Below are 15,800 nucleotides of genomic sequence, written 5' to 3' on the forward strand. Positions count from 1 at the left end.
GTATTTGTGGTAGTGTTGTCTCTCTTTTTTGTATATTTTAACTTCAGGGTGATTTGAGGTTTTCTCCTCAGATCCATACCCAAAACTGGCTTTAATAAAATAAGACTCGCTATGGTTTGTGCACTCAAATTAAACATCACCTCCACATATATGTTACAATTAATGTGTGTTCTTCGCCTGTATCCCAGATTGTACCAAAATAGGCATATTCCCGTTATGATATCAACCAAAAATAAGTCTGTTTCCTTGGACTCAAAGTTACACAGTTTTGATTGTGTGATGTTTTCTGCAGAATACATCAAAGTATGTAGGGACAAAGGCCATCCTTATGCCACCCCAAGTTTCAAAGTGCAGTGCAAGTTGGTATGGAAATACAATGAGGGCCGGAGGTTTGTCGTCTCAGAGCATTCAGGGTACTGAGTGACCCACTGCTGTTCCAGAGAAACGAATTTAGGCTGGCCACAGGACAGGGCAATAGTGTGTAGTGTACTCGTGGCTGCTCTGCTGGCATTTTTTTTAAGGTGGCACATCCACTGTCAATTCTGACAATTCATAACAACCACTTACTTCAATTGAGAATATTAAGATGTGATTGTGAAGGGTCACTAGTTTGGCTACATATACATAATTTCAGACAAATTACTGAAGCCCTCAAAATAACAGCCTGTCCATCCTTGCTTACATACGTACCCACTAGAAAACCATGAATGACACTAGAGCAGGACTCAGTTTACCTAAGAAGTGAAGAACTAGCTGGAGGAACTCAATTCTTTCAATTGACAGGGATGTTAAGCAACTAAGTTTTTAATTTTAGACACATTACTTCTAGAGAAAAAAGGATAAACATGATCTGAACTAATCAGAAGAGGAAATAATTAGATATTCTTTTGTTAGTGAAGTGCAGAGACTTAATCTGCTCATCTGGAATATGCATCAGTATCTCTGTCAGAGAGGATAGGCAGAATTTAGAATATCAATATGGTGCCCATAACTAAAGGAAACAATTTAATCAGACTTTGTCCTATTTTCGTCCTTTCGTGGCACAGAGATGGCCCTGTGCCACAGAACTTAATGCTTAGATTAGTGAGAGGTGGAACTGTTCAACTGAGAGACACAGTTCTCTGACATTGCTGCAGGCACGTCTATTTTAGAAATGTCCCAATCGGCTTTAACTTTCAGCAAGGAAGGGTGGAAGCTCAGAAGTGGTAATCTGCCAACTCTGGCACTGAAGCTGATCTTGTCAAGCACAAGATTTGGTTCCTTAGTTGTTGTTATTTTTTTTTAACAGATCACTTTTCCTTGATAGTAGACCAGATTCAATTTAAACAAACATAGAACATAGCACACAACATAGAACAAAGAAAAACAATGTGAAGCTAATGAACTATCATCAGGTCAATTCTTCAAAGATCTTATCTAATTTTGTTCATTTCCTAAAAATTGCTGTTGCCAAAGCCAGCATTATGCCAAAAAAAAAACAAACAAAAACAAAAACCAAAAAACAAAAACAAAAACCCTCTAATTTGCTAAGCTTATTTGTATGTACATATCTATATGTGTATGTTAAGTGTACACAGTGAAATAGCATTATATTCAATATAATATATAAAATCAATCTCTCCAGAGTTAATCATGTACACATAGACTTGCTGGAAATTTGGTAAATAAAACATCATTCACATTTGCCTTTAAAAAGTGCACAATGTGTTTATTGATAGGATTTAGCTCTCGAGACAGACAGAAAAGCTCTCTGTAGAAGAAATGTTCACGTGCTACTTGTCTGAATAATCATCAGGTTCTAACAGAGCTCCATGGTGTCCTTTGACAGAAAGATAATCTATGTCCAAGAAGAAAGCTGAAATATCATATACTGCTTAAATGTGCTCAGGCCAGTTTTTTTTTGTTGTTGTTTTGTTTTTGTTTTTGTTTTTTTTAAATAAAGCTTGAATTTGGCACATATTTCTGTAATTGTATACATTTGATTACAAATGGTCATACATTGTTTTATCTATTTGCCCACGAACCCCCTGGAAACTGCAAGATCAAACATAAGATGGCAATTGCACAATCATTTTCACACACTAATCCATTAAAAACTAAAACGAATGTCAAGTTAAATTAATTGAGTACTCAGGGCTAGGTCTGTAAGTGCCGTAACATTTTTACAAGCATCTGGTGATATATGCCACGTATCTGAGACTTGAATCTGGACCTAAGTGTTTTATTTATGAGCTTTTTCTAAAAAGAAGTTCTAATCCACATCTAATCCATGCTATCCTCCCTTCAGTCCCCCTACCAATGATCCACACATTACCATTTCACTAAGATTTTAAAATCTTTGTGGGTTTTTAATGTGTGCTGTGTGAACCAGAGATTCTGAATGCTTCAGAGGTTTAGGAGGCTGACCAAATCAGACTATTTTGTCAGAAGAGATCATTGTATTCTAGCTTTAGTTTGGCTTATCTCCATTATTATTCTCATTTTGAATACAAAGGATTAAATTTTTCATACAAATATCACACATTTATTTGACTTTTTGCAAACATTCTGATGAATTGTTGTACGGAAATAGGAGTGGTGCATGTATTTTAACTGTGCCTAAGCACCACCATCAATAACCATGCCAATAGCCAAGGAATTCAATTTTTAATTTCTGCTTAGAAAAGTTTTGCTAGTATTTTCAGAGATTGGGTTTTGATTTATAAGTTTATATGGTTATATATATAAGTTTACATAGTTACCATTATAAATTAGATCACTGTTGGCAGGTAAAACTTGAAAATCCTATATATCCAATATATAGTATATATAGTAGGTACAGGTACACTCAGCATTTCTTTTTCTTGAGAGAGGGTTTGAGGTCAGATTTAATAGCCTCTAAAATTCTTTTTAAAAGTCACTTTCCATGAATATTATTGCTGATAAATTCTTCTACTGAATTACTCAAACATAGCAGAAAGGCCAATGCAAACTAAATGAATTCCACCTTTTTTTCCAAGCAATGGTTTGTGAAGATCCTATGAACTATTCATACCAGCATGGTCTAAAGATTGCATCCCCTCCACAATTTGTTTTTAAATCACGAGACAAGAAAGTGAGAAAAATTGATATCCTGAGTACTCTCTATGGCAAGCAGTTTTGATTAAAGCAGTTAGAAAAGCTTTTGACAGAACAAGTCTATGATACAGCTGTGAAGTAACAGTAAAAATAAAGGAAGCTCTCAGTACATATTTTTCCTAAAGTAGCCCACTGTTCCTGTAAGTGGGATTTATGGAAGAGGCGTCAGCCATACAAAATTTTTCTTCTTTGTTCCTTACTGAGAGATGTGGCTGACAGGCCATTCATTAGAGATCATTCCTTGGAGATGATGTGCACACCTTCGCTTCTTTAGTCATGGTGAGATGAAACAGCAGCTGAGAAGCATATCGAGGACCTTTTGCTTCTTAGTGGAAATCACAGAGGTGATGAATGAGCACTACTACATCAGTAGGAGAGGGAAGTGAGAGCTATGAGTGTGGCTCCTGGGAAGCTGCACTTCTCATGGTCACAAGCAAAGTGTTCCAAGCTTATGTGCTGGCATTCAGTGGCATCGGATCTTTCCAAGAACATCAGACTCTGCTGGCAGTAAGAGTAAAATGCCACACACAAACTTAAGAGGTTGCAACACTTTAGGAAAATATTTCATTTCTATTTTCATGCCAGAGAAATTTAAAAAATCAGAGATGGAAACATGTTTGCTCTGGCGTGAGTGAAACACTGTGAGAATGAATTCTTTTAAAATGAAAACAAATGAATTTGCTCTCCAATACACAGGTTTTATTCAATTTTGGTATCTCTGAATAGTTCTGGGTCTCCCATATTATTCTCTCAGAGGGTTTAACCAGTTCATTTAAATAGCTACAATGTTATTATCTGCATGGATTTTATTTACTTCCCTATTTTATAACCTTTTATATCAAAGGACAGCATTTTTTAAGTAGTAGTTTTTCCATATTCCTCTCGAAATATTTCAACAGAAATACATATTGAATTAAATTCCATCTAAGAATATTTGAGCCCAACTTCTACTCTTTAAAGAAAACAGAAGCAATCATTTTTAACTACTGTGAAGAAGTGCTGCTTTTTACCTATTTTATGCAGGACACTGTACATGTAGCACAAAGTCACCGCTCTCACTGGTCACAGTTTAGTAAGCAGGTAGATGACAGACTGCATTTTTGAACCATTTTTAGAGAATAAGGAGTGTATCTCTGCTAAGGACATGTGGTAACTCTTGGAGGACTTGTTTTCATTTCTACAATAGCAACAGCTGTGCAGAGAATAGAGGACATGGTGAGAGATGTATTTTTAAATTCCTTTTTGGTATGAAATCAGAATTTCGTTGTGGAATCTGTATTTGAGTTAAATCACAAATTGTGTGTGATAGAGAAATCAATCTCTCAGATTCTGTGTCAGAATCTATCTCAGAGTTATAGCTTTGGCTTATTCTATTACCACTTGGTTATCAGAGAAGATGTATTTAAGATACAGTCAGAGTTTACTGTCAGTTATTTAAAGAAAAAAATAACTCTCACAGATGAATAAGACGTGGCATGAAAAATTGCAGGGTTTGTCAGACTGTCATCAGCAAACTTGGTCAGCAGAACTGTGATGCAGTGACCATTAAACTGATCCTGAGGGGTTTCTGGAAGAAGAACAACTAAAACAGAGAATGAGGAATGCAGTTTTTCTAGCAGGGGAAAAGACAGGTAAAACAAAAGACATTTATAAGACTGTTGTATAATTGTTAATGCCACGTTTTTTTGCCTCTCTAAAGTTCCAGATAAAAGAAATAGCAAGATGTGTAACATTTCAAATTTTAGCCAGTATGGGGATTTCTAAAAGGTTCTTATGTGTGCTCCCTCAGAAGTATTTTGATGTCCTTCCTCTTCATCTTCACACAATGTGAACAGTGTGTAAGGAGTTGTAACTTCCAAACTTTACAGTCAGTCTGTTTTAATATGAAACATTCTAGCACAGAGCAAGCTTTCTACCTGCTTCAACATCTTGGGTGTTTCTTAGATTGTTTTCAGTTTTCAATTTATCATACTGATACTTCTTGCAGAAAACATTCAAACATTCATAATTAGCTGGGTTTTTTTGTTTGTTTGTTTTTAGGAGAGTTTGGTGTTTTTTTGTTTGGTTGGTTATTTTATTTTTATTTTTATTTTTTTTTAATTTATTTATTTATTTATTTTGAGAGATGGAAATTTTCTGCACACTGTGCTTGAAACACAAGTTGCATTCAGTCAGGAAAAGTTACCTACATTTCTTTTCACTTAAGTCATTCACTTCCTCTTTAATGCCTCCATATCCACTTCAGGGACAGGTAGCTTAATTTCTATCATCTGTAGCTTTACAGAGTATTAACTTTGCTACACATGCCAATGATTGAGCTATACTAGATGTGCTTGAAAAAGCCTACACCCTGCACTGCTCATTCAGGAAACCAAGAGTGAAGTAAACCCATATGTGTGTTTAAAAGTTTAGTGTTCAGACAGGGCTTGTGTTTTCTGGCTCTTGCTGATATCATGCCCAATACATATTGGAAGAGCTGCAGTAGTGATGGAGTTTTTGATAACACAATGTATGGCCTGTTCATTCTTTTCTTCTGGCAATGTGATGCTTTGAAAAAACATTCTTTTTCATTTTGGCCCAATGTTAAGAGTATTTTCCTGTCCTGTTAATTTTTAAAAGGATTCTTAACGTAAAATAATCCATGTAATTAAGCAGAAAAAAATGTTTAGTTTCTCTGTTAGAATTAAGCCACGATTGCTGAATTTTCTGCATTTTATTTCAATATCTAAAACATAGAATCAAAAGTGAGATAGATATTTTACGAAATTCTTAGGCTACACCAAAGCACTTAGAAAACAAAAATAAGTGTCTATTGAATTTCATCTGATTTTTTAATAGATTGTGATTTAGAAAAATCACATTTGTCATGCATATTTTGCAGCAAGATAGACTTTTAGATAAACCTGGTCTATCACTAATCTGATATCCTTTCCTCATATGAGATGCAATTATTTCAACTCACATGAATAAAGAAAGGCATGTCTAGACGGATTTTGCATAGCTATATTTCATATACAGCTTGACAATTAGGCCAGATAGTAGCTGTAATTTTAATGGGTTGGCCACGTATATCACTGTATTTCAATAGTAAGTTACAAAGTAAACACTGAATGGTGTTAAAAGGAAATCTCTATTTAAGCTCCTGAAATATCTGAGGCAATACGTAGCACTAATGGAGATGCAAAATGGAGTGGGATGGTATTTTCCAGTCATGACAGCTGAAGTGTTGGCTGTAGGATGAAAGCTCTTCTGAACTTTTAAATAAGCTGTTCTTTACAGTATGCTCCTCAGAAATCCATTCCAATCCAGAAATCTGAATTTTGCATGAACATGAAACAGAATATGACATCCAAGCTTATAATAATATACATTTTCAGTCTAGTTATATTCATGTCGGTATGTTACTTAACTTATAATATTATAACCCTGTACTAAGATATGCAGCTTCATAGCTTGGCTTTGAAAGTTTACATTTTGTTATATGCATCACGCCCAAGAGATCAGCTAAAGTATCCTAAATTTCCTGTGCACATTCAAGTGGTCATTTTTGAAAATTCCTCAGGAAATTCTGTTTTTTGTTTTTTTTTGGTTGCCCATCCAGTCCAGGTACAATTAGCAGTGATTCCAATAGTCTGAGCAAAATTGTGCAGTGGAAGATATTTGGCCTTACTGTCCTGGCTCAGTCTCCTCACACTCAGCTGAAAGCAGAACATGATAAATGCCATATCTCAGCCAATACTCTGTGTTCAGAGGTTGGAGAAATTGCCGTCTCATGTCAGAGCAGACAACTGTCTTGAAGGGTGGGTACTCTCAAGCTGTGGTTACATTTTTAACTTAATCGGCCTTCCTGGAAATGAATCATAGTCCCTTTGAGGATGCAGGCTCTTGCTCGTGCCCTGGTTTACCTAGCAACTGCCACTGAATCATTTTCGTCAGCCACTCCTTCATGTTATCCTTAATTTGTTAACCATAAAAATGGCAAGACAATACTCCTTCCCAGACCTCTTGTTGATATTTCTTTATTTTAAAGTACTGCACTGTATTTTTCAAACTTTATTATGGATTGATTAAATCGATTTAACCAATGACCTCTACTTATTTATTTCCTTATTTGTTTTAAAAATAAAAATTGATTTCACAATTGCTTTAAAGTATCAGAGAGAAAACCTGGAGTTCTACCTAATTCTAAATATGGCATGATTTTTTTTACTATTTGATTTCTTTATTTCTTGCTGTACTTTCCTGAGTTACCTACTGATTCCTGCCTTACTCTAATAACAACAAACGTAATAAATCAACAGATATCAAGCTAATGATGCTTAATTGTGCAATGTTTTGAGATTCTCGGTTGAGAACATAATGTGCTCTTATTATTGTTACTCTGAACTTCGCAATGCATAAAGCCCATGCTTTTTATTCAGGCCTACTGTGAACAGGAACTATTTTCATTAGTTCTGCGCGTGCACACAAAATTGATCAAAATTACAGAAAACTCAGGTCCAGTAAACTGAAAAATAAAATTGTTTTAGTCACTTGAAATATAATACTGTTGTAACAGTAATGGTGAAAACATTTGGCAAGTATAGAGAAGATCAAACTACTTTCTGTTTCAAATGACTAATCAGAGAATTTCTCAGAACCTCCACAGTTGAGGAACAGTTGTATCCATTTTCAAGCTCTTAATTTCTTCTTTTATTTCCCCCCCTTTTTTTTTTTTCTTTTCCTATATTTCTTTTTAAGGAAATTAGGAACAGAAGCTGATGGTTCAAACTGAAAACGTCTCAGTGTAATTGGAAGTTGTCCAAATAGCATCTGCCACAATATTTTGTCTATCCCTAAACATTTTTCTTTTCATGATAAATTTGTGCAGTGTGATACAACCAAATGCACTTCTCATGGAGCATCAAGGAAGTCTGGCTGCCTCTTTAGATAATTTTTTCAGACTGTTTCACACCATCACGTCAGCTTGGCATAATATCGTAGAAAGGATATGCAACATTTCATTTAGCATATCAATAGTTACTAAAAATAGATTTAATAAGTAAAATGTTGGGACTCTCGTTGAAGCTGCAGAGCAGAGCTGCTTAGCTGTATTTACAAGATTTTCTTTGTATTTTGTATTTGAAATATCTTTATAGTGTTTTATCTTTACATAATATTCATGTAAAGTTTTACAATGACACTTTCTTATTTAGCATGTGTGCATGAGTGAGAATTTTTTCTGCTTTAACCAACACTTACTGTTATTAAGTGAGACCTATAACCTTTCAGTCAAAACTCAGCCATCCATCAGAACTTGAAATATATCATTTGAATTCCATTTTATTTTTTTGTCCATGGGAAGAATAACTAGCAAAATTAATAAGCAGTTATTTCAATCATTTAAAAATGATGCCTACCTGGGTCAGAAAGATGAGAGATCTTACTGCTTCTTTTAAAACCACATAATGATCCAGGCCGCCAGCCAGTTTCTGGTGGCACCCTTTTTTGGGATGGCGGTGCCCATTGCAGTGGGATGCCATGTCTCTTACCAGCAGCCCTGTCCCCTCCAGCATGAGGGAGGACTCAGCACAGGGCATCTGCTGGCTGATGAGCAGGACCAGACCCGGCCAGCATAACACTGTTTGTAATAAGAAATCTAAACAGGGAATGGCAGCGAGGCATGACAGGAATGTGTTTCCATTGGAGAAGCCCGTGCAGAGAAAAAGCATAAGCAAAGCCATGTCCAGAAGGCCTTTCAACTGGCCCGGATGGAAGACTGATGTTATTGTACATAGGCTGTCACGCTGCCAGCCCTCCCTCATGGGTTTGTTTTCTCTCTTGCTCTCCTTCTCCCTCTCCCTCTCCCTCTCTCCTCTGCCCTCCTCTTGGGGCTGGCTGTTTGCTCAGGTGGACAGTGACACCGTTTGGAACGAACTGCACTCGGCCGGGGCGGCACGCATGGCAGTGGGCTGCGTCATCGAGCTGGCAGCCCGCGTGGCCTCCAGGGAGCTGAAGGTGAGGTCCGGGCCACGCGGTGGGTGGGAGGCAGGGAGGGCAGGGGGCTGAAGACAGACCTTGTTTGCCTGCTCCGCTCTGCTGGGCCACGGGAAGAGAATGGAGAGGATGGCCACCAAGGTGTGGCAGACCCAGTGGCTACTTGAAGATGCTGGTGGGACTCACCAGGATCTATTTACCCTTGATGCTCTCAAATAACGTTGTTCTCTTCTGAGTGCGGGGTTCTACAGCCCAAGCTGAAGTTACTTTTTGTGTGCATGTAGCTGACAATTTGCTGTGGATCTGCCTTTTGAAGTGATTTGTTTTAAATATGACTTAGTCACATGCATGACATCAGGATACCACCCAGAGTGGGGGGAGGCAATCAGTGTGTGAGCAGGTTGTGGGGGAAGAGGGATGCTGTTGACCAGGAGAGTAATGATCCAGAATACACCTTCCGTGTGGCAGCTCCATGCTGACTGCCCTTCGTTGTTCTTTCAGGCTGCCTCCTTGTCCCTATCTCCTTTCTGTACGATCTGCAAAGAATGATGTACGAAATCCAAATTAACCCCAGTCTAAACAATTTATAAAAGTTCCAGACCTGACGGACTTTGACATTTTATTTGGTATTTTAACAGCCCCATTTAAAGGTACACCATATGCAGCCCGAATAGTCTTGCCCCAATAAACATTGTTGGAGCTAACATGTCTCCTTAATGAAACTGATTGTATTCTTTCCAGTTTAAACACTAATGGATTCAGTCCTGTTTCCCAAGACAAGATACAAATAAATATTTTAGAATTAGCATTATACAATGATTTTTTAAAACTCCAATATGTAATGAAACTTGGGAATTTGCTTCCTCTACATGTCTCATTTCAGTCAAAATATATTAGCTACTTATCAGATGAGGGTCACATATGTTTATGTGTATTTATAAATAGAATATATATGTATGTAAAAGAGCATTCAGTTGAAACACAGTGATATATCCCTGATCCAATCAAACAATTATTAAACTTTTCTATTCAGATACTAAAATCATTAGCCAGGTGCTGCACCAAACCCATTTAAATACTGAAATCTCAGATCCCTTCAGGAGGGGGTATATCAGTATGGGATCTTGTTATGTACCTTCTTTGATTATAGGGATCTCATCCCCGTTAAACTTTCTTAACTCATTTGCATCCAAAACACAGCTCATAGCAAATTATTCTCCCTCAATGGCACTAATGAAAATTTTTAGCCAATTTTTACAGTTTGTGACTGTAGGGCATATGACAGTATTTAAGATGATATACAGCAAGTTTTGATTAAAATTAAAAGATGTGCCCAAGATGTAGTTGGCATAAGCAGGACTGGTGCAGAATCTTTACTGCTTATCTCTGTGCCTTTGTGGTGTCTTTCCACAGTATGAATGCTCTGTCCCTCTTATCTGTGTGAGGGACAGCTGAAACAAATCAAACAGCACCCACTGCAAGACCTTGGTTGCTACTGGAGTTGCAACAATTTCTAAATAAATACTTTAAGTTTAATACTAATTTGTCATCATATGGCAAATTGCATTAAGGATTTTTTTTCAGTGTATTCTGGAACTTTCTACATGGTGTCCAGGTTGAAATTTTAGTTAGCTGTGAAACTTTGGCTCCACAGATGTTCTAATATATTTCTAGGATAACTTTAAATGTTACTTTTCCACCTTGCTGCTATTTTTTTGTCTAGATACATATATTGCACAGATCATCTATTTCTAGTACAAGGAAAATGCCAATTCTTTAGCATACTTGTGAAGATCTGAGGGGAAGTAAGTGAAGAGACTGCTTCTGTACACATTCATTCAGCAAATATGCATGTGAGGCATCCTTCTGGAACATTAAGTGGGAGGATTAAGCTGCGATGGGAATCTGCAAAGATCTGACACATCTTCAGAATCTTTGGATGACAAAAAATGCCTTCTAGTATTGTGTGTAAACTGTAACAGCTCTGCAGCATGTAAGCAGCAAGATGACAGCAGCAGAGAAATGTGCTGTTAGTTTTTCCCTGGAAGTTTATTGCCATGGATTGTTATCAGATGGCGCGCTGTCAGTTTTTTGTCATCTTAAGAAGAAAAGTAAATTATGAGACAGGATACACAGACTTGTTCTGAAATCCCAGAGTTCCCTGAGAAGCACTCCTGCAGTTCACAACATCAGACTTAAAATGCACAGCAGGAACTTAGCACAGGGCAACGCTTCAAACAGCAGCAGAAGAGGCAGTGGATTATCTCTCTGCTCACTGCACTGTAGAATGAGAGCCAACATGAATGCCTTCCTCTGAAACAGCCATGGCAAAACTGGGCAACCTTAGAGTAAAAATTTCTAGCATGTACAGAGTCCGAGTAAAGCAGCCTCAGGAACGAGAAACTGATTAGTTCATTTAAAAATTGCTGTTTTGATGTAAGAACTGTCAAATTTGTCAGTGTAGTTGTGTATAAGCAGCTCAAATGTTTGTTACAGCTAGATGTATCTATCTATCTATCTAGCTATCTATATTTTAGAAGACTAATAAGAATTTCCTAAAATAAAAATGAAGTAGTATTTTATTTTGTAGATATACATATGCAGTCAAATTTAAATAAACAAAAAGGGAGGGCTTACAATATTGGAGAGAAACATCCTCTCAACCAAGATTATAGAAAGTAACAAACATAAACTGCTCTGTATTGACTGGTGTAAGACATTTAAAGTCCATTTGAGGAAAGAAAGGACTTTTCCTTGCTTACTCCACAGTCTCTGCTGATGTGTAGCTAAGAAAAAGAGTGAGACTACTATATGGGGATTGTTGAATCACAGCATGAACTGCTGATTGATCACCTCAGGCAAGCACTGAGTCAGCCCTGGGAGCACAGGTGAAGGCAATTCAGCTGTGTGACCGGAAAGGTGGAGCCTGGCTGCGCCTCTCCTAGACCCATGTAAGAGCTGACTGCCACTAGGAAAGGCTCTCTTTCTGGAGATTGCTCCCTTTGGAGGGTTTTTTTTTTTTTTTTTTTCTTCTCCTCTCCTGTGTGCCTAGGACACAGGTGAGTATTTAATTTATTTTTGATTGTTTCTTTTCATCGCAATAATTTTTCTAGTTATAGAACCTGTAAAATATCAGCCTAACCATGCCACTCTGTCATTTGTGTATTTGTTGAGTGTGCAGACTACAAAATCAATTATGAAAGTATACAGAACAACTGAGGGATTCACTGGGCATTCACATATGAGTCAAACTTATAGTCAAGGCAAGTATTATGAATTTTCTGCAAGTACCAGGCCTATTTTCTCTTCTTAGAACTGCAATGTTTTGTTCATCTAATTTGGAGGGTGTTCAACAACTTACCTAAACAGAGTTGGGGTTCTTTTCACTGTAGTTCAAACCCCTTGAAAGGCATCAGCTTCCATTAATCTCTTTCTCCCTTTCTCCTCCTTATCATATATGTGTGCATAGAAGAGCAAGCCATGTATAGAGTTGCCCTGTTGGTAGTCAGGGATCATTTAACAGAATGAAAGCAGTTGAAATGAGTTTCCTCCAAACCATAATATGATATATTCCTGGGATGGTTTGTTCTGATACATCAGGTTGAATCAATACCAAAATAAATATCATGTGTTTGGCTACTGAGATTCTTCTGTCATCTGCTGAGTCATTCCCAGATAACTAAATTGAACCTGAAATTCCAAATGTGCTTTTTCAAGGCCTTTGTCCCATAAGGCTTTGGATAAATCATTCTAAAATTGTGCTGATCTAGTGAATAAGCAAGACAACTTTAGTACAGCTGCCCCCAACTCTTAATTTTCTACTCTTGAAAGTATTTAGATAAAAATAATCATTCTTTTTTTGAAACTGTGCAGCATTTATTAGAACAAAAATTCTAAAGACAAAACAAGCAGAATGGGCTGAAAACAAATGTCTTCCTGGTCGTACAATGTGCTTCCTCCCATAATATTTCAGGCCAGCAAATCTTCCCTGCCTCCTGGAACAACAACAAATGCCACATAACTCTACTGGTTACCTAAGGAAATCTCCTTTCCTGGGAAATGCCTTGTGCTCAGGCAGCCCAAGGATAACTCTCCTTATACAGGCTCTGCCCTACCTTCATTTCTATCTCCTTGTCACACCCTCTGCCCTGTAGCACTCTCTCTCTGACTTTATGAATAATGTGTAGCAGCCACAAAAGGAAAGCTTTTTTTACATGCTGCCTAGGCTCAATATTATTAACAATGTCTGATGTCTAATAAATAGTAAATGTTTTATTTTGCTAATGTTAGAGGTATGATTGATAAAAGATGTCAAAACCACCAATAAAGTCTTTTAGAAAGTACTTTATTTCTTTGATTTTGCAAGTTACAGAGCTACAAAGTTATATGGAACCATCTCCCAGCAATTATGGCTATATTTATGTCTGAATGACTATTATTATTTCATATAGCAGTACAACTTTTGTTATATGTGGTGTGCAGCCTATCTCCCTGACCACTCTGTTTTTAAAAATGTTTGTCTGCCTTTCCCAGTGTGGTTAGCATTAGCTTTGGCTTAAGAGGCTGTCACAGTTGCATACATGTTAGTCTGTGAGCACTAGCTTTTCATGTATATTCTCCAATACTATTCTCTTGGACCTTCAAAAATGCAGACAGGGAACTCTTTGTTTAACGTTCATTTTTGTGTTCATGATTTCTACTAGCTTCCTCTGCAAGACAAAATGGTATTCCCTTATGTCCATTATTGTTTTCTTGGCAAATACACATACTGCTAACGCTGCTCTGCTAAATCACGGGTTCTTGTTCACTGCATTCGTAGACCCCCAGGGTCAGATACTTGCTCCTGCTCTGGCAGTATGAATACCTTGTAAAATTGTCCTAAAGAGGTACCTGAGGATTGCCTCATTCTTTCACCACCCTTATTCTTACTCTCCCTGCTGGACGGTGTAGTTTGGGGTCTTGTTACAGCAGAAGTAACCTGGTAAGAATATGGTTACCATCTTCAGGGTAGCACTTGAAGAGGTTCTTTGTTGTCAGCTGTGACTGAAAGCAGGCCTGATGTTTGTTATTCTAGGAGTTAACTGAGTCAGAAGCAGAAACAAGGTTAAAGATGGCACTAAGGCCAGTTCGGGGTTTGCACTTTGTAAAGTATACTCCATGGAGCACCTTTTAAATTTAGAGAAATAGGATTTCTTCTAGCTTTACAGTAACTATATCTATCTATCTATCTATATATATATACATATATATATATATATATAGGCATTGCCTTATGTTTTTATATATTATATATATATATATATATATATATATAATATATTAGCATGCCTTATTAGCATGACTTATGTTTTTATATATATATAAAATATATAATTTTATATTTATTTATATTTATATATATATATAAAAACATAAGGCATGCTAATTCTGACAGGAGAAGTGGATACATTTATGTATAATAACTAAACCAGTTTCTACAAAGAAATGAACTGTTAATTTCAGTCATTTGCTCCTGATTCTAAAACCTAACCTGTACAGAATCACAGAATTGCTCAGGTTGGCAAAGACCTTAAGATCATCAAGTCCCAACCTCAACGTAACCATACTACCCTAGCCCTTACAACCCACTGCTAAATCATGTCCCTGAAAACCACATCCTGTCTTTGTGCATACCTGAAAAACACTGTGGACACTGGGCAGTATGCAAGCAGTAAACATCAAAATGCATTCAGCTTTTATTTTGTTCTACAGCATCTGTGTACCTTTTACCTGGGAAAGCTTTTCCTCGTATTCCATTTACTGAATTTCCATGAATTCTGGAGTTGTACAAATACAAAAGCAGCAATACTGCCCATCAGCTTCCTGTAGACCCAGGGACAGCCGTGCTTAAAGCTATGAAACCTTTGCAGGAGGAAGCTGTAAGGCACAGAGCTTGTGTAATGCAGAGTAGGTTTCCCCTGCTTGCTAATTCCCACTACCAATGCAGCTCAGATGACCTTGAAGTATCATCCAAAAGGGCAGTGCTGCCCAGCATTTGGACGGAGTCATCTCTTAGGTCTGCATCAGAAGACCAGGAGCATCTGTAAATCTCTTGTGCACTGACATTGGATCTGGGCATATGGCAATTGACAGGCCCTCAGTGGAGGTACGATCTGAAGGGTTCATCTGCCTCTGCTTTTTTCTGTTGCTGAGCTGCTGTGAGAATATATTTAAGGCAAGTAGCTTTGCTCCACTCTGATGGCCTCTCTGGCTTTTTATGTGAGGAGAGTGGTAATTTCATAGTGATCTTTCAAGAAGGTTTGTTCACTGTATTAAGAGCTTTTTTGTGAATGCAAAGAGAACAGGAAAATATAATCTTCTTTAGTGATAATTTAAGGCATCAGTTAATCCTGCTGCAGAAGGTATGATTTGCTGATTAGAAGGAAAAAAAATTCTTCTGCGTGGAAATGCGTATCATCAGCTAATGAAAACTCCTTCCCTGTTCCTCAAATGCTTATCTGCATCTGATAAATTCCAAATCACTTCCTAGTTAATACAGAATCCCCATGTATAGAGCATAGCAAAAATAAAAATTTTCCATTAAAAACAAGTGAATATCTAAGAATGCCATTTTTGAGCACTGTTAATTTTAAGACCTAAGGGATAGGTATTTTAAGGGACTGAGACTTGTAAAAATAAGAGATTCTGACATCTGATTTTGGATGTAG

The 15,800-nt window shown here is 37.2% G+C and overlaps 1 protein-coding gene across 13 annotated transcripts in view; it reads left to right on the forward strand.

Moving 5' to 3' along the window:
• The window catches only part of HDAC9 (histone deacetylase 9), a 441,905-nt gene that overhangs the window by 320,737 nt on the left and 105,368 nt on the right, over window positions 1-15,800 (forward strand). For all 13 annotated transcript variants that reach the window (XR_007378361.1, XM_048952240.1, XM_048952241.1 and 10 more), the window contains one exon: window positions 9,007-9,114. Coding sequence is in view for 12 of the 13 variants with exons in the window: in XM_048952240.1 (XP_048808197.1) it covers window positions 9,007-9,114 (108 nt within the window). In the remaining variant the exon portion in view is untranslated. The remainder of the gene's footprint in view (window positions 1-9,006; window positions 9,115-15,800) is intronic.

The sequence above is a fragment of the Lagopus muta genome, chromosome 7 (genome assembly GCF_023343835.1).
Source record: "Lagopus muta isolate bLagMut1 chromosome 7, bLagMut1 primary, whole genome shotgun sequence".
Taxonomy (NCBI): domain Eukaryota; kingdom Metazoa; phylum Chordata; class Aves; order Galliformes; family Phasianidae; genus Lagopus; species Lagopus muta.